General features: G+C 50.3%; 1 protein-coding gene across 1 annotated transcript in view; it reads left to right on the forward strand.

Moving 5' to 3' along the window:
* Nucleotides 1-19,458, forward strand: part of EVC2 (EvC ciliary complex subunit 2) — a 139,905-nt gene that overhangs the window by 48,646 nt on the left and 71,801 nt on the right. The window contains exon 9 of the mRNA XM_039232157.1: nucleotides 2,503-2,642. Within this exon, the coding sequence (XP_039088088.1) occupies nucleotides 2,503-2,642 (140 nt within the window). The remainder of the gene's footprint in view (nucleotides 1-2,502; nucleotides 2,643-19,458) is intronic.

A 19,458-nucleotide genomic window follows, 5' to 3' on the forward strand; every position in this document is an offset into this window, starting at 1 on the left:
GGGTCAAGGATAGGGGGGCAGAGTCGCTGTTAGACGGGAGGGGAGGATGGACTGCCCTCCCCACTGAGAAGGCGCTTCGAGGCCAGAAAATGAAGCAGGGACTCCCTACAATTTATAGGTTTATTCGGGCTAGCTTAGCGACAGGGAATGGGGCGCACTGCCACCCGGATGCTGTGCAGCTGGGGTTTCACACAAAGTACAGACCTCAGTCCACAGATATTATAGAGCGAGAGGACGTGCAGAGGGCATTGCAGTGGGATCAGAGGGGCCGCATGTACCTCCAGGGGCCCACGTGCACCTGCTCAACAGCTATCCTTTAATTAGATCTCATGGGGCCATCTGTGCGTTGGGAGGCGGAGAGACTGTGTTATCTTTAAGAAATTTACGGAGAGCCAAAACAAGCCTCCCCCTTCCCGCCTCGATGGGCATTTCTAAGGTATGTGTATTAATCTACATGGAACACATAGCCCCAAGAGAGGATGTGAGCAAGATGTCGGGCCACCCATGGAGCCAGTATTGCCCACACTCCTACAGGGACCAGGACAAAGGGTGACGTTATTTCCTGGCATGGGCTCTGAAGGCCGGCGGAAGGCTTTGGGGAAGCAGTGTAGATACTGGCTGGTGGGTCTTGGGCTAGTGGGCCCTGAACCAGCAGGGGCGAGGGACTTGTGTAGGAGGCAGGCGGTCTCTGCTACAATTCCCATTGCCTCGTACGGAGCCTGGCACTGAGGAGGCCCTGAGTACATGTGTGAGGGGATGGATGAGCCCTTGGCCCATCAGTGGGTGGACAGGCAGGAAGGAAAAGAGGGCAGCAGTTCATAGAGTGAGAGGGGCTCCGTGGAGCCATCCCCAGAAGGCACTGCTGGAAGTAAGCACCCGCTGGCAGCTTCCTGGTCCCTCCGGGTCCCGGAGGGCTGGAGCTGCTGTGACTCAGTGTCCCCCAAAGGCCCAGCAACTTGAAGAAACATAGCCATCTTTCCCCCTCGCTTTATTTTTTTTAACTTTTTAAAAATTTACTTATTTTAGAGAGAGAGAGAGAGAGAGAGACAGAGTGTGAGCAGGGGAGGGTCAGAGAGAGAAGGAGACACAGAATCTGAAGCAGCTCCAGGCTCTGAGCTGTCAGCAAAGAGCCCGACACGGGTCTTGACCTTACAGACTGAGAAATCATGACCTGAGCGGAAGTCGGACGCTCAACCGACTGAGCCAGTCAGGAGCCCCTCCCCTCACTCTATATTGAGGAAACTGAGGCCCATGAAGTTAAATACTTGCTTCAGGTGGCCTGGGGACCTGGCTTCTGGGGGCCGTGTCTGGAGGCTGGATGTCGTGTCCCATCGTTCACTGTATGTCTGCTTCCCTGGCCAGAGGATGGCCGTTTCAAAGTGAGATCGGCCTACAGTGTCCGTGGCAGGCAAAAGTGAGGGGAAGAAGAAAGGTCCCTGTCATCAGACCTCTGGCTTCTCTCTCAAAGCTGTTATCGATCACAGAAGAACAAAACCTCTCAGCTGCTTTGATGAAAGAGCAGAAATCCCTTCCCTGGAGATGAAAGGCTGATCATTACAATCACAGAGAGGAAAGCAAAGTGTTGATTTAAGGTCTGAAGACCCTTGAAGTTCACAGGAGGAATGCTTTTCACATCTTCCTTTAGTTTTGCCAGCCTGAGGCAGCTGCTGAGACAGTGCACAATAAAGCAGAAGAGAGCCTTCTTCACTCCTTCCTTAGGAGTTCGATCAATTTGGGGCCAGATACCAACCCTGACTCTTCGTGAGCTATGCGAACTCAGATAACGTCATTTCACACCTCTGAGCCTTAGTTTCTTATTTGTGATGTGGGGGAACCGCATTTATTGTGTTCTGATAGTTTCATGATAATACACATATAATGTACAGGGACAGGGATTCTTAAATATTAGCTGTAGTTATCACCCGTTTTTCAGAATTAATATTAAGGACACAATAGATACATCTATCCAATCATAGGGTTGGGCTTAATTATCTTTGATGTCATTTCAATCTGACAGTTCTATATTCTGGTTAGAAACCAGCCAGATCCATGAAATTGAAGTTCATCTACCAACTATAATTTTCCTCTGCATGATGGTGATGGTGGTGGTAGTGGTGGTGGTGATGATGGTGATGGTGGTGGTCGTGATGATAGTGATGATGATGGTGATGGTGATGCTATGATGACGGCGATGGTGATATGATGATGGTGATGGTGGTGAAATATTTTCATAGGTCTTTACAGCTTGCAAAGGCCTCTCCATCCATTGGTTTGTTTATACACACAGTAACCCTGTGTGGGGCTACTGGAATTATGATCCCATTTCTTTGATGAGAAAATGGAGGCTCAGGGAAAATGCAACGTCCTGCTTGAGTTTACCCTGGTCACAAGTGATGGGGCCAGCAAGATCCTCTGACTGCAGATCTCTGCCTTCCCTCATGACTCTCTGCACAGGACATTCCCAAGAGGGCTCACTCCATTGTTTCTGAAATTTCCCTGTAGGTTCAGCCTCATGAGAACAAGCTGGAGCACTGCCAGTTCACCTCAGCCGATGGCATCAATGAGGACCTTGCTCTCAATGACCAATTGATTGACATCCTGTCTTCAGAAGACCCCGGGAGCATGCTTCAAGCCTTAGAAGAGTAAGAATTCTCAGTCACATTATACTTGCTTGGATGTGGTGAATGCTTTATTTAAAAAAAAATTTTTTTTTAATGTTTATTTATTTCTGAGAGAGAGAGAGCCAGCGTGAGCAGGGAAGGGTCAGAGAGAGGGAGACACAGAATCCAAAGCAGGTTCCAGGCTCTGAGCTGTCAGCACAGAGCCCGACGCGGGGTTCGAACCCACAAACTGTGAGATCATGACCTGAGCCGAAGTCGGACGCTTAACCGACTAGGCCACCCAGGCACCCCAATGTGGTGAATGCTTTAACGTCACTGGCCTCAGAGCAGACACGGAGTACATTTCATTCATTCATTCATTCATTCATTCAGTCAGTCAGTCATTTGTTACTCAGTAGTCATAATGGAACTATTGCTATGCTTGGTATTTGGGAAAAGGGATGAATGAATAAGATATAGTTTGTACGGTAAACTGTCTGATCTAAGGGGGAAGACAGACATGTAAATTTAAGTGACCATAAAAGTTTGATGAACACATTGCTAAAAGGAAAAATCAAGGCCAGCTGAGCTGAGAAAAGAATTACCTCTGAGAGAGTCCTGGAAATGCATCTCAGAGGTGATGATATACTAACTAATTCTTGAGGCATGGATATAAGCTTTCCAACCACATTATGAGAAGAAAGACTTTTCAGGTAGAGGGAAGAAAAGGCAGATGAAAGGTTGAACAGGATGCATTTGGTGAACGCAGTAGCTCAGAACGACTGATGTGTGGACTGTTGTATTGTGTGCCTTAAAGTCAGGGAAGAGGCAGCTGGAGAGAGCGAGGCCAGGGCAGGTGATGTGTTGGCTGAACTGAATTTGATTCTTGTAGTTTATTATCATTTATTCGCTCGTACTTACAATGTACCACCTGTGAACATGGAGCCAGACACACTTCATGAAGACAAAGTCATGATCCTCCTAGCAACCCTACAGAGCGGCGGGGGGGAGAGTGGTGTTCTCACCATGATGAGGAGCTTGCCCCAGGGCACACACTGTAAATGAAAGAGCCAGGTTCAAGGCCAGGCTGCCTGGCTCCAGGGTGTGTGCCTCTAATCGAGCCCACGGCTTCTCCTGGCCGGCGCAGAGGTCATGGTCTCCAAGGCAACTCACTCAGTTCATCACCTTGGCTTTTCCGCTTTCCCTTTCGGCAAATATTTACGGAGAGCTTCTTTCTGGGTTTCGTTTCTTGGTGTCCCGTTGTCTTCCAGAATTCTGTTCTTTTACTTCTTCAAGCGTAAGAAGCCTCATTATTTTAGAATCTCTGAAGCATTATTACCTTTCCCATGTTCATGTGCCTGTTGTCTTTTGTTCCTCTTCGTCTCTGATCCCATTTCTTTGTCTCCTCGGATGCCAGTTTTGATTGTGCGCCAGTGGGTGTGAAAATTTATGAAGACGATTGAGGACTGACTAAGATGGGGTTACCCCCTTCCAGGCAGCGAGAGGCGTCATTCTGGGTGACCTCCATATAGAGACTGAGACCATGCCGGGCAGAGTTTCCGGTCCTTCAAGGTCCGGTCTGTTTCTGGCATATCTTTACCTCCAAGGCATCTGTAGCCACCAAAGAGTAAGGGACTTTATCAGGCTGACCTCTCCTTGGAGTCCCTGGACTTGAGTTTCCGCCTCCCCGGTTCTGCAGGTCTGTTGAGAATTCTGCAGAGTTGATCAGCCCTTGGGGCTGCCTCTTCTGGTACTTAGCAGACGCCCTTCGGAATCGAGTGGCCCCAGATGTGGGGCTACCCTCTCTGAGTTTCTTTGTTCTGCTAGTGATGTTATCTTTTATTCCTCCTTGTTGTCTCAAACTGGTTTTGTTTTCACTCACCTTTTCTTTTGAGGGGATAGTTTGTCCAGATTACCTGGACCACAAATAGAATGCATCTTTGTGTCAGCCATACTCTAGGCGATGAATAGACACTGTCCCTGCCACAGAGGCACCTGTGAGAGGGATGGACAGGCAAGCAGGCCAGCCCCAAGATAGCACAGAGCAGGAGCACCCTTGAGTGGCCCCCAGAGTTAGATCCGGGTTTAAGTCTAGACTGTGCCACCACGCGCCCTTGGTTAAGTTACATGAGTGAAAGCTCAGGGTGCGAGGGGCTAGGTCATGGAGGGTTCTGGATGTCAGCTCCATGGTAGGCCCTGAAGACCCAAGGAATGGCCTTTTAATTTTAATAGGGGCGGATCTGTGTGTTGAAAGGCCACTCTGGGTACAAATGGGCAATGGCTTAGAAGTCCAGGGAGATTGTTGGAGATGGCGATGGGTGACTTGGGGAGGAGCCGTAGGTTTGGGGAGGACAGGGGCTAGCAGGAGGAGCCTAGTGAACTTAGCAGCCAATTGCCGTGTGGCTGTGAAGGGATGCACGGGGGGCGGAGCGGTGCCGTCATTTGGACATTGAAGGGGAGGGAAACTATTTCCCTGGGAAGTCATGTTGGACCGCTGATTATTAGCAACAGGGCCACGTGGGAACCCCCCAGGCCGGATTCCATTTGTGACCAACTTCTTCTGATCGTACATTCGGGATGCATAGCTCCACCCGCTCGTTCCCCACTGGGGAGTGATATCTATCGATTTTGAGTCATCGCCATGCCGATTAGCTCTAACGCCTTATATTTTTACTTAATGTCTCGTATTTGTGCAGCATTTAAAAATGCAGGGTCTCTTACACATGTTGACTTGGTTCCCGTACGAACCATCTTATTTTTGGTAGAGCGTCTCATTTTCAGCATTTGCTAGTTGAAGAATATGATGCTCATGTAGGTAAGGAGGTTTATCTGTAGCCACACACCTAGTAAGTGAGTTTTTCTCTGTTTAATCTCGGCCACGTTCTGTTCTCCAAATACTCTCTGATCCTCAGTTTCTTCCTCTCTCAACTGGGGAAACCAGAAACACTATGGGAGACTGGACAGCTTGATGATGTGCAAGTCCTCACTGCGGTGTTCATTCCAAGCCAAGGTCTCCCTTGAAGGGACATGGGCAGATGGTAAAGAGAAGCGTTCAAGATGGTCAGCCCTTCTCCGAGTCTTTCTCAAGAGCCATGCAAACAGCACCTGAGTAGCTCTGGTCCCATCTCCCTGGAGGCTGGAAACGGTGTCCCGTGGCATGAGACGGACCCAAGAGAGCCTCAGAAACAGAGAGCACAGTCTTTACTTCTTAGGAGTGACGGGTCACTGGTCTGGGAGAAGAGCTCTCTCGTGACTGACTCACGGCATTTTGTGAGCTGAGGGGTGTTCCAAGCCCAGAGGGACTTCCTTCCTGCCTGAGGGGAGCCCCTTCCCAGCTGAGCGCCCTCACGCACTGTCGGGACTTCAACCATGAAGGGCAAGACTGTCCTGGCACGGAACTGGGCATCAGGCCTTGTTTACCCGTTTCTGGGTCCAGCATCATTCGGCTTGGCTCACTGAGCTTTGTGCAGCCATTCAGTCATGATCCTTCATTTTTTATTTTTTTATTTTTATTTTTTTAATATTTTATTTATTTCTAGGAGAGAGACAGAGAGAGACAGCGTGAGCAGGGGAGGGTCAGAGAGAGAGGGAGATACAGACTCTGAAACAGGCTCCAGGCTCTGAGCTGGCAGTCAGCACAGAGCCCGACGCGGGGCTCGAACCCACGAACCGCGAGATCATGACCTAAGCGAAAGTCAGACGCTCAACCGACTAAGCCACCCAGGCGCCCCCATGATCCTTCATTTTAACTTAACCCCCTAATCAGAACACCAAGGGCAACACGTTAACGTTTGCCACACTTTTGGAGGAGGGAGGATTGGATGGGCAGCAGGGGAAAGGTGGCTGGTTTACTGGCAAAGATTCGTAGATGTCTCTGATTACAGTAAGTGGTAGGAACAGGTGCATTACCAGAGTATTTCCTAGCTTTTTGTCTGTTTTCTTCCAAAACACGAAAATGCAAAGTAGAGCGAAGGGATTTTGTTTGTGTGATCAGCACCTGGGTATTTAATTTCCAAGTAGGTGGTAGTTCCCCACCTCCGGCCAGAGGAAGTAGGGCTGTGATTAGCATATATGTGGGTGGGTGTAATATATGTGTATATTAATACATACATAGCAGTATATGTGATAGTAACCTATCATAGTAACAAAAGATAATGTAAATAGTATTTGCACTACATGGGAAGGCATTAATCATCCTTTGTTGTTGGTTCAAGAAGTGATTGGTGCACCTGAGTGCCTCAGTCGGTTAACATCTGACTTTGGCTCAGGTCGTGATCTCACGGTTCCTGGGCTTGAGCCCCGTGTTGGACTCTATGCTAACAACTCAGAGCCTGGAGCCTGCTTTGGATTCTGTGTCTCCCTGTCTCTCTCTCTGCCCCTCCCCTTCTTGTGCTCCGTCTCTCTCTCTCTCTCAAAAAAATAAACATTAAAATTAAAAAAAAAAAAGAAGAAGTGATGGCATGTAGGGAACACAGTCTTCCTCGAGTCCTGCATTTGGTAGAATCAACAACAGCCACTGCACGTGTCAGTCCTGACATGTGAAATGCCATGAGGACCGAGGTTACCAAGACGGTATTCCTGTAAGTCACCCAGGAGCTCCAGAATTTGATATTTATTTCTCTTTGGAAGCTGCTCTTGTTTTGCCTGAAGATTGTTTAACGTTGATTGTCAAGCCTGACCTGAGACTGCCAGCTGCCTTGGTCCCTCGCCCCCTCCGCCCCCCATCCCAACGTTCAGTATTTATTGATCGCCGGCTCTGTTTCAGGCTCTGTGGTTGAATGCTCATTTCAGGGTCTTGGTGATTTCTTTTTTTTTTTTTTTTTTTACTTTTAATCACAGCATTGTCAGTTACTTCTAATCTTTCCATCTTGACTTCTCGTCAGGCTTAGAAGCTCCCAGAATGAAAATGTCACTCAGAATGTTGAGCTTAGTATGCATGGAAATCTGTGATTGTCTCCCCACTAAAAATAGCTTTTTTTTTTTTCCCACGAGCAAGTCATTTATCACATTTGTGGTTTGCTTTTGACAAAGAACGTTTCCTTGGTTTGCATGATGTATCTTTCACATCATTAATTCATAGGTTGCTTCTTGCAGAGAGGATCTGAGGGACTGCTCTCTCCTTTGGTTTCTGTCAGGCTCCCAGATGGTTGTCATAATTGAGGCAGCTCAGCCCCAGGCATGCAGAGACAAGAGGAAAGAGGAACCAGGCACCACTGGCTGCTTCCGGAAGCTTCTAGAAGCGTGGAGAGCCCACTAGTCTTGCTCTGGCCCCGACCTCCGCCAAGCGCCTCTTCCCCATGCTCTTAGGTCATTCTCACAGCGGCTCTCAAAAGGAAGCTGGTGTTCAAAAAGGGCTTATTGGTTTTACTTGAAGGTCGCATAAGTGGTAACGGGCTTGACCCCAGGCCCGTGTGCATTCAGATCCACTGTTCGGTTGACAAAGCAGCTTTTAGAGAAGCTTGTGCGTGGATTTTTCCAGAGAGGCAAAGGAAAATAAGAGAAAGTCCAGGCCAGTGTCTATTTCCTGGTCTTCAGAGGAAGCTCATCGCAGCATTTGGTGTCATTAGTGCCACCTGCTCCGCTGTCTCAGTCACCATGATGGTTTGTACTGAGTATTCGTTGAGTGTTCGTTGGGGCGAGGCTTTCCAGTCTATGTGTTTGATTTTCACGTGCCGGCCATATGGCGGGTGTGCATTTTCTACAATTGCACCCTCTCTATTCTGTGTTAACGCTCTACGGAGATGCGGTTTTGTTCCTCGCCTCTGGAACTCAGGGAAGTTAGGCGACTCACCCAGATTCCCTTAATTCCTTGCTTGTTCGTGTGCGCGATCACCTTTTACAATGTGGGAAGCCCTGGCCCGATGCTGGCAGACCGTCCCGGTGCACCTCCCCGTGCGACTCATGCCCGCAGGATACAGATGCGAGCGCGGATAACCACGTAATTCCACGGCATAGTGGGAGCTATAAAGGAGCAGGGTGCTCTGACTCTTCCGCAGTGCTTTCCCATGCAGGGAGCCGAGGTGGGGAGCTTTGCTGTGCCGGGGGACCGAGGTGGGGAGTGAATCTTGGGAATGAATCTGGGGGTGAAGTTTTCACTGGGTGTCGGAGGGTCATTAGGACAGTATCAGGCAGCGAATGGGGGTGTTCCTGGCAGAGTGACCCCACGTGTACCGGGCACGGGCGTGAGGGGCCTCCCAATGTCCTCACAGGCGCAGAGAGGATTCAGGAGACTGGATGCATGGGAGGGTGTCCACAAGACACCTTCGCATCATTCACACACCCCTCGATTGCCTCTTCCCCCAGCCCACCATACAGATACCCACGTCTAGGCCGGTCCTGGATTTCTGGAAAGAGGGATGTCAGGGTTCACTGAGAGCCGCACTTGCCTGAGACAAGCACACGGGCCACCTGAGGCGGAAACCCCACCCTCACACCTGTGCCTCGCTCCCCGGTTCCCATGAGGTGCTGGGTCCCCGCCAGTGGCTGACAAGCCAGAGCGGGGATTTTTATGGGGGACAGACCGGGGACTGCGGCCGAGTAGAGCAGCGGTAAGGCCCATCTCGTTTCCATGGCAACACTTATGGTCATCTTCCCAGCAAGGGGAGGGTTTCTTGGAGGAGATGCTTTCCTTCTTTTAGAAGCAGGTGTTTTGTGAGCCCCCACTGTCTCGCACCTGGCGCTGTGCTTGACAAGGTGCCTGGGGGCAGGGGAGAAGCCAAGGAAGGCAAGGGGCCCCAGGACGCCCGCCATCTGTGGGGGAAACTGCTCACAGACAGCTACATACAGCACAGTACATGTGGGAATAATCCTCGGATAGCGCCTCTGTCATGTACAAGTGCTTTGCACATGGTCTGGTGAACCTTGGCAGGGTGGGACGTGATATTGTCCTTGACTTTGCATCCCACCGAATCCACCCCACCACTCCCCAGGCCAATAGGTCCTACACGGCCTCTGAGGGATCTCTTAGACATCAAACGAAATCATGTCAGCCGTTGGAGTGGCTCAGGGTGTCAGTACAGAGCTCTCCTTTCCCCTCAACCTGGAGTTCTGGGCCAGTTGGGAAATGAGACGTATATCAGGGATGTTCTCCAGCCTAGCCGAAGATCGACACCACCTGTCACTTTCATGACTTGGGAAAGCTCAGTCCGAGGATGTGGCTTTATGTGCCTCCCCAGAAAGCCGCCTTCGGGGACGTCCCACTCCCTGGACAGCAGGCGCTGCGGCTGCTCTTGCCAAGTGCAAACCCCTGTCCCCTGTCGGTTTCCTCACAGAGCTCCTCCCTCCGAGTGAAGGGGCCCCAAGGAGAGGGAGACCCGCTTGGCCCCTCCTCAGCACTGGCCGTTCAGGTTGGCTGCTCCCAACCAATGGCTTCTGGTCACAGACGGCAGGTGTAGGCATGCAGCGAGAGGGGAGCCCACCTTCCTGGGGAGGGTGGTACTTCTCACAGACTTGCGGGGTCCTGCCCTGGGCCACCACCTTGACTTGACTATACACGGTCAGTCTGGCCCCAGCCATAGGGAGCAGCCAGGAGAGACTTCATCACTGGCAAGGGAGAAACTCCCTGTGTCCCAGGGAAGAGACCAGCCCATAGCCCCTGACTCTGATCAGTGACCGTGTTTCTTTCTTCTGTCTCTGCTCAGCCCGTTTGCTGAATTGTAAGTAATGAACATGGCCAAGAATTAGAGACGCATAAAAGGCTGTGGTGCGCAAATCAAAGTGTCTTCTCCTCCCTGCGCCCGAGGCCAGTCCATTCCCCGTGGCATGCGGCCGGTGGGGATCGTCCATGGCTATCTATGTTTTTACACAGACTCTTTTTTAAAAAATGCCAAGTAATAGTCTATCTCACGCACTGTTTAGCTCCTTTACGTCCCATTTTGCAACAATCTTGGAGGTGGTTCAACATCCCTAACTATGTACAACAGCCTGTTCTTCTTCTTTAAGTGGTTGTATAAAATATTCTTTTTTAAAAAAAAAAGTTTATTTATTTTAAGAGAGAGCGAGTGCACAGGAGGGAGGGGCAGAGAGGGAGAGGAAGAGAGGGATCCCAGGCGGGCTCCGCACTGCCAGCACAGAGCCCCACGCGGGGCTCAATCCCAGCAACCCTGAGATCACGACCTGAGCCGAAACTGAGAGTCGGACGCTTAACCGACTGAGCCCCCCCAGACGCCCCAAGTGGTTGCATCACTTTCGAATAACAGTAATGATTCCTGAATTCATTGAGAATTTTAATGAAAGGCAGCTCTGTTTCGCGTGCATGAACCTGTCTCCCCCCAAGCAGCCTGTGAGCTAAGGACTGTTTACAGATGTGGAAGCTAAAGCACAGAGAGTGTGAGTCACTGGGACGTGAGCCCCGGGGCCTGAGGGCAGAGCACACTGCGTTCATGAATGTGCTCCAGCCCCCAGCAAACGCAGAGCTCTTAACCCCCCGCATCGAGGGCTGTGCGCATGCGTGCTAAGTTAACTGCAGCGTGAATTCCTCATAGTGCAGTCGCTGCATTATTGTGAACTCTGCATAGCTGCTGTCAGATCGCCCGCCAGAGAGGCCGGGCCGGCTCACCCTCCAGCGTAGGAGAGTCCCGGTGTCGCACGTGCTAGTCACAGTGACGGATCAGGGTCAGTCTGACTGGAAACCACAGCTCTTCCTGTAGCTCTCACCTGCGCTTTTCTTGGGATGCATGAGGTGGCACGTCTTTTGCACACGTTGCCGATGTGTCTGTGTGAGCAGAGGAGATGGTCCAGGCTTAGGGTGGACGGCTTGAGTCACAGCGCTTGCCCCCCACTCCTGATCTGCCACTTAATCATTCGATGACCTTGAGCACTGCCCGTAACCTCCCTCCCTGTGCCTCAGTGTCCTCCTGTGAACACGGGGGTGCTGACCGTGCCCACCCAGCGGGAGGTAGGGGCTTAACAGGCTCACATACGCCCAGGGCTGAGAACAGGGGCTGTGGACGGGCTCGTGGCAAGTGGTTCGCCTGTTTCCAGACCCTTTAGTGCTTGGCTCAGTGCTGCCTATTGATGTTGACTTTTTTCCTATGACTCAGCTCTGTAGATTTTGCAGAAATAGATGATGGTTACTCAGTGACTCCCAGCTTCTAATTCATTGCCGTGCCCGAGCGTGTCATGTAGCTGTTCAGTCCTCAGTGGGCTGGAAGGCTGGAAGCCACAGTTGTACTGTGAGCCCAACTGCCTGGGTTCCAGCCCCTTGGAGGTCATAGGCTAGAGGGGGAGACGGGCATTCAACAGAGAATCATGGAAATATCCATGATTACCCACCATGCCAGGCGCCGTGAGTGATGCCTTGTGCTCTGAGAACCTCGCCCAGAGCCCCTCTTGCCAGGAGAGATTTGTGGGCTGGTGGGTTGGTGCGTGCTCAAGGACCAGAGAGGCTGACTTGGGGGGGGGCGGGCAGTGGCTCAGGCAGGGACGCTAGCCTCAGGAAACGCCAACGATTAGATTATCCTGCAGGGTGGGGTGCCGTGGATGGTCGGATGGAGGGGGAGGCCAGCCCGGTTGTGAAGGCTGGACTGCTGGGCGTGGGCTTCGGGCTTTGATTTGGACTGGGATCTTTTGCTCTTGGAGAAGGTGAACCCTGAGACCAGAGCTATGTTCCTGGCCCCTTGCTGCTTCAACGTCAGTGGGATTTATAAGCTCCCTTCTTTTCCGGCATTCGTCGATTTGGTGTTGGGATGCTTACCCAGGGATTTAGTTCAGACTTTTTACTTGGAAAATCTTTCCTTTGTTGCTTTTGCTGCTACTTTCTGTGTTTTTCACCAACACATGAAAATATCCGAGACATTCACTTGACACTCATGTACACAGATCTCTCTGGGACGATATTCCTTCCCAATCACTGTGGCCTGAGATTCTTAAAGGTCACGGGTATTTCGGTGCTGGGGGAAGTCAGCTGTCTAGTAGGTGTGTTGTCACCAAAGTGTCATTCTGGCACTGGTGGCGATCACTGTGTACAGCCCAGAAGACCAGCCAGCGGGTTAGCCCTTGACGGCCCTTGTTTCTGCTTTTGCTCATTCATCCCCTCCTCCAACAAGTATTCCCTGAGCACTTTCTCACCCAGAGCCATTTTCCAGGCACCGCGGTGCTGAGATGGGTCCAGAGCACCCCACGCCCGTCGGACACTACAGGTCACTGAGAAGACAGACTCACAGATGGTCCCGACAAGATGGCCCAGGGTGCAGGTGGCAGGGACAGGACACTGGGCAGGGTGGGAGGGGAGCTCCAGCTCTGCCTTTACCTGGAAGGTGTGGCCTGAGGCAGAAGGAGGGGCCAGAGGAAGAGGGCGGGAGTCAGGTTCCCAGATAGACAGACATGGCCCCATGGATCTAGGCTTTCCATTTTACCCATCTGGGAGACGTGTATTGAGCAGTGCATCTTGCAGACACTCTCTGGATACAGCAGGGACCAAAGTAAAGTCCTTGTCCTCCCAAGCTGTCCGTGGTCGGCGGGGACAGAAAATAAATGGGGATGAAATGTAAGGAGGTGATGGGTTAGTGGAAAATGACGAAATGGGGAATGGCAGGTGCGACGTTAAGTAGATACATTGGGAACAGCCTTCCCGACAAGGTGGCATTGAACAGGAAGCCCTGGAGGGAGCCATGAGGATGGTGTCCCCTCCTCCCTGGGAGAAGGATGGTGAGGTCTGTAGCGTCCTGATGCTGCAGAGAATCCTGGACGTCATGTGGTCTGGATTCCTGGCCAGAGCAGAAATTCTCTCTAGCATGCCTCACAGGTGGCGAACCCATTTCTCCTTGGATATCCCATTGGTCATGGGGAACCTCCATCCCTCGGAGTTTGTTGTGGGTTGAATTGTGTCCCCGCCCTCCCAAGATAGACATCTTGAAAGCCTAATCCCTGGTTACCAAGGAATGTGCCCTTGTTTGGAAATAGCATCTTTGCAAATGTAAATGAAGCTAAGACAAACTCATTCAGGCAGGCCTTAATCCAGTATGAATCCTGTCCCTGTAAGAATTGGGAAGTTTGGACACAGACACACAGGGAGGCACCCTTACCCCCACCCCCACCCTGAGAAGACAGAGACAGAGATGGAAGAGATGCCTCTACAGCATAGTTGCCAAGTACGGTGTCTGCACCAGCAGCCAGGAGAGGGGCACAGCCTCATAGCTCTCAGAGGGAGCAAATCCTTGCAACATCTTGATTCTGGGTGTCGAACCCCAGTTGGTTACGCTTTGTTACGGCAGCCCTGGAAACAAGTGCAACTTCCCATCATTGTGTGGGCGGCTTGTACTCCTTCAAAGTCTAGCCTTTTTTTGTTTTTTGGTTTTTGGTTTTTTGGTTTTTTTAGTTTATTGATATATTTATTTTGAGAGAGAGAGCGGGGGAGAGACAGAGGGACGGGGGCAGGGAGAATCCCAACCAGGCTCCATGCCCAGCACAGAGCCCGTGAGACGGTGACCTGAACCAAAATCAAGAGTCAGACATTCAACCGACTGAGCCACCCAGACGCCCCTCCCTCTTGTTTTTAACCAGAACTCTACATTTGTAGTTCCATGTGAGCAAAAACAACAGATAGCCGTGCACGTTGTCGGCATCATCCAAATATATCCTCTGCAGGGCCTCTCCCTCCCTCTTTTCATCTCACCGCCACTACTTGAGTCCTAACCATCACCCTGTCTTCACTGTGCTGATCACATCCATCCCTGAGCCCCGGTCCATTCTCCACACGCCAGCCAGGGCTGGGGTGACGCTTTTCATGGCCCTGACCACTTGCTGGAAGCCTGTGCTGGCTGCTCTTGGTAAAGTCCTAACCCTCCCCACAGCCTGCAGGGCTCGGTGTCATCTGCTGAAGGCTGTTAGGCCCGGATTGTCGATATTTTGTGTGCACATGATCACAATGACCAGATTTCTGTGAGGTGGTCATGAAGAAAGCAGACACCTGGGACAGTGATGGGAACCGTGGGGAAGTGGATGTCAGAGGATTAATAGGAAGACCTTTCTGTTTGAGCTCTCCAATAACGGGCAGCCTGCCAGGAGAAGCAGTGAGCTCCTCGTCACCATGTGTGTGTGTGCAAAACAGAGGCTGGGGGACTCCTTGGCAGGGAAGGTGTTGAGGAAATCTGAATGTTGGTTGGAAAAATGATTTAGCAGACATCCAAGGTTTATCTTATTTCATCTTTAAATGTTTCATCCTAAAGTTTCTTTCAGATGCTCTTCAGGTAGAACAAAATCTGTCTTTCCAAATAAGAGTTTCGAGAGCAATCTATTTTCTAGCTGGCTAGCTATAACCCATCTGTCTGTTCATCCATGATCCATATGTCCAGCCACCCGCCCACTAACCCACCAACCCAGCCACCAACCCATCCCTTCCTATGTATGTATTTCCCACCCACCCATCCGTCTGCCCATTCATCCACACATGTATACTTCCATCCACCCACCCTCTCATCTTCCATCCACCCATCCACCTACCCATCCATCCATTCATCCTATCATACATAATATATATCCTACCGTCTCCCTACACCCCTACTCATCTATCCATCCATACATACATGTATCCTTCCATCCACCTACTCTCCCATCTACCCACACACCCATCTACCATTCACCTATCCATCCATCCACTCATCCATCTATCCACCCATCCATCTATTCACCCATCTATCCACTCATTCATTCATCCACCCACTCACTCATCCATCCATCCACCCACCTATCCATCCATCCACTCATCCATCCATCCACCCATTCATCCATTCATCCATCCATATATCCATACACCCACTTATCCATCCATCTACCCACCATCCACCCACCTATTCATCCATCCATCTACCAATTCATCCATCTATCCATACACCCACTTATCCACCTGTCTACCCACCTCCCACCCACCCATTCATCCATCCATTCATACACCCATTCATCCATCTATCCACACACCCACTTACCCACCCATCTACTCACCACCCACCCTCCCATCCATTCACCCATCCATCCATTCACCCATCTATATGTTTCCTTCATATCTTCTTTTCTTTATTATAAAGAATATCAAGGAAGACTATGACAGGCGTAACCACAGCAGCAGCAATGTGAAAACAACATTTCCTAGCATCTGTTTTGTGCCAGGGACTGGCTAAGTGCTTTGTGCATGTTTGTGTGACTAAAGCAGCAGGACAGGGTGGAACAAGGCCTCTGGAGCCACACGTTACGGCTTCTAGTCCCTGTTCTGCCACCTGATAGCTATGCTGCTTTCAGTAAGGTATTTTAATTTTCCTGTGCCTTAGTTTCCTCAGCTGTAAAAAAAACATAACCACCTACTTTATGAGGTGGTTGTGAGGGTTAGATGGGATGATATTTGTAAAGCTATTAAAGCAAAGCCTGTGCATAAGAGGCACTGCTATTAATCCTCTTCATGACCTTCATCTGGCACAGTGATAATATTCTCATGAACCAGCCGGGAAACTAGACTCAGAGACAGGAGGGCGCACACCTGAATCGCCCAGCTCCGAAGGGACGATGCGGAGATTGGAAGCTGAGTTGCTGTGACTCCCAGGTGCATTGTGCTTTCAGACATAATGCAACACGTAGCACCTTTTGCCACAAGGTGATTGGCGTGTGCCCAGAAGGGAGCTGGGAGGAATGTTCCGGAAGGATTTGAAGTAGGCAGAGGAACGCTCACCTCTTGGTCACAGAGCTGACTGGTGTGTTGGGCTTTGGCCGGTGAGTGGGCGGGGGGTGGGCAAGGAGAAGCTGGAGGCCGGGGGAGGGCGGGCCCGACCCGACTTCTGAACAGAGAGATCTGCAAGAGGAAGGATGCAGACCGCTGATGTCTGGTGTCCTACAGTCTGAGTTTACTAAAAGTGTATGGTTTATCATAACTTTTTTTCTTTTTTTTTTTAATTTTTTAAATTTTTTTTTTTTTTTATTGCTGAGAGAGAGAGAGAGACAGCATGAGCAGGGGAGGGTCAGAGAGAGGGAGACACAGAATCCGAAGCAGGCTCCAGGCTCTGAGCTGTCAGCACAGAGCCTGATGTGGGGCTTGAACCCACGAACCGCGAGATCATGACCTGAGCCGAAGTCGGACGCTTAACCGACTGAGCCACCCAGGCGCCCCTATCATAACTTTTAACTAAGGTCTCGCTCACATATGATCACTACATTTACTCTGATTTAGCTTCTCATTGCAGTTTTGACAGTGAAGATATGGAGAAGGTATTTTTCCCTGGTTCAATTTGCATTGTCTTGGCGCTCAAAATCGACAGTACGTGGATAGGATTTATGGTCCTGGCATGGGGTCCCCTGCGGTATCAGCTGTCCGTGGAAATGGGACCCTAGGAGGAAAATTTCAGTTTCCCTAATATTGGTTGCTTTTCATGGGTCTGTTATGCTAACTTGAAGATCCCGGATTTATATTGAAAAATGGCCACGGCTATTTCTTTTTCCTTCTGGACTAATTATCCTCCAAGCCATTGAGGTCTCTTTCACATCCAAGAGAACATTTTCTGCCTTGTGTGTCAAATCCGATCCTAATTTTATTCTGACACCTTACTTGCCATTGGGTGAGAACTTGATTAAATTGTACATGAAATAAATGTACAATTTAAAAAGCGAATTTAAAAAGCGAAAAAGACGCTAATGTCCTTCTCTTTTCTTTATCATCAGTAGCTAATCATCAGAGTCCTAATCAGTTCTGGAATAATTTCGCTGTGCAGTTTCTTTGAGAAAGATGTCATAAGCAAGCCTGTTAAGAAGCTATAATGGCTTAGATTTATTAAGTGCCTCCTGGGTGCTGGACCTTCCGCACTCCAGTGTGAGTCCCTCATTTATAAGAGGTATATTGTTGGCACAATGCGTATGTGCCACAGAACTGGCCTGAGCCAGTGCCCTCACCTTACAGTGCAGAGAAGGATAATGTCTTTGTGACCTGAGAAAAATAAATATTCCCTGAGAAAGCAGTGTTCGAATCCCACCAACTCCAGCCACTTGCTGTAGTAAGAATCTACATGTGACTCACATGTGACTCACGGTGTCTCTGTCCCATGGAGCCATTGGAGACTTTTTGGGGCGGGGGTGGAGAATTATGTGCATTTCATCATAAACGATTTAAAATGCCGTAGGGAGCGGTGGGAATTGCATCCCCAGCAATGGTTCCAGTCCCATGTGTGGATGATGAATTCTTCCTTCTTATTTTCCTCTCCTGTGGCCATTTGGGAAAGTCAACAGATGAGAGTTGGCCTCACTAACTGCATGGCATTTTAATTTGCTTAAAAGGGCATTTTTCTTTGTTTTGTGGCTTTAGGGACGCCCTGGCAGTTTTTACTGTTGCCTCTTCTGACAGTTTATCCATGGTGATTAACATTAAAACGGTTTGGACAGAAGGTGCTTGTGAGATGGTCTTCCCAGGTGGCTGGGAAGGGCGAGCGCACACGATACTATGTTCCGCAGCCGGTCTCCTGGGACAAGGTTAGCCAAGAAACTATATTACTAGAATCAACAAAATCCGAGGCACTACGCTGTGCATTTTATGTTTCTTACCTCTTTTCCTGAACACCACCCTGTGAGGGTGGTCCCCCCCTTTATGCTCTGGGGAAGCTAGGTCCTTTCCTCGGGTCCCTTAGCTGGTAGGTAGCTGGACAGCAAAGACCTCCAGAGATGCCCTTGTCCATTCCAATCCCCACGTACCTGGGAGAACACTGGCAGTTTACCCGGCAGGCAGCGACAACACTCCTGTGCAAGTTAATCAATGGACCGATTAACGAATGATGAATGGAGCAGTCGGGCAGGATGTAGGAGTTTCGTACTGAGCAGTAACAAATTCTCACAAACTCGGTGCCTTAAAAGAGCACAAACGTGGGGCGCCTGGGTGGCTTAGTCGGTTAAGCATCCGGCTTTCGCTTAGGTCATGATCTCGCGGTTCGTGGGTTCGAGCCCCGCATAGGGCTCTGTGCTGACTGCCAGCTCAGAGCCTGGAGCCTGTTTCAGAGTCTGTGACTCCCTCTCTCTCTGACCCTCCCCTACTCATGCTGTCTCTCTCTCTCTCTCTCTCTCTCTCTCTCTCTCCTAGAAAAAAAAAAAAAAACAACACAAACGCGTGGTCTTCTGGGTCTGGAGGTCGTAGTCTAAAACAGGCCTCCCCTGTTTAGAAAAGTCAGCAGGCCCACTCTAGGGGAAAACCCATTTCCTGGCCTTTTCCGGCTCCTTGAGACTTCCCCTCTCCCGGCTCCTGGCCCGTCCCTTCCACCCCTGCTTTCTCCCTTACTTCTCCTGATCCCACTCATCTTCCGCCCCCTCCTGCCACTTTTATTTTATTGTGTTTTTTTAAAATATTTTTATTTATTTCTAGGAGAGAAAGAGAGACAGCGTGAGCAGGGGAGGGTCAGAGAGAGGGAGACACAGACTCTGAAATAGGCTCCAGGCTCTGAGCTGGCAGTCAGCACAGAGCCCGACGCGGGGCTCGAACCCATGAACCGCGAGATCATGGCCTAAGCGAAAGTCAGATGCTTAACCGACTAAGCCACCCAGGCGCCCCCTCTCCTGCCACTTTTAAAGACCCTCTGTATTCATCTCTCTTATCACTAAGGTCAGCTGACGAGCAACCTTAGTTACACCCGCAGCCTTGCTTCTCCTTCGCCGTGTAACCCAACGCATCCAGAGGTTCTGGGGATTAGGATGTGATGTCTTCTGGGGTCTGTGATTTTGCCCGCCACAAAACGCTTCATTGAAGTCGCGAAATCTGTGTCTCTCTCCGCAGAGAAGTAATTTTTTTTCTGAGCCTGTGGAATGTGGCTTCGTTCCTCGGATGCTTAACTACACACACACTTCTCTCTTGCTTTGTGACCTGGGTGCTCAGCACACGCATGTGCTCAGTGAGTAGCTGTGG

Source organism: Hyaena hyaena, unplaced genomic scaffold, assembly GCF_003009895.1.
Source record: "Hyaena hyaena isolate Hyena2069 unplaced genomic scaffold, ASM300989v1 scaffold_63, whole genome shotgun sequence".
NCBI classification, from domain to species: domain Eukaryota; kingdom Metazoa; phylum Chordata; class Mammalia; order Carnivora; family Hyaenidae; genus Hyaena; species Hyaena hyaena.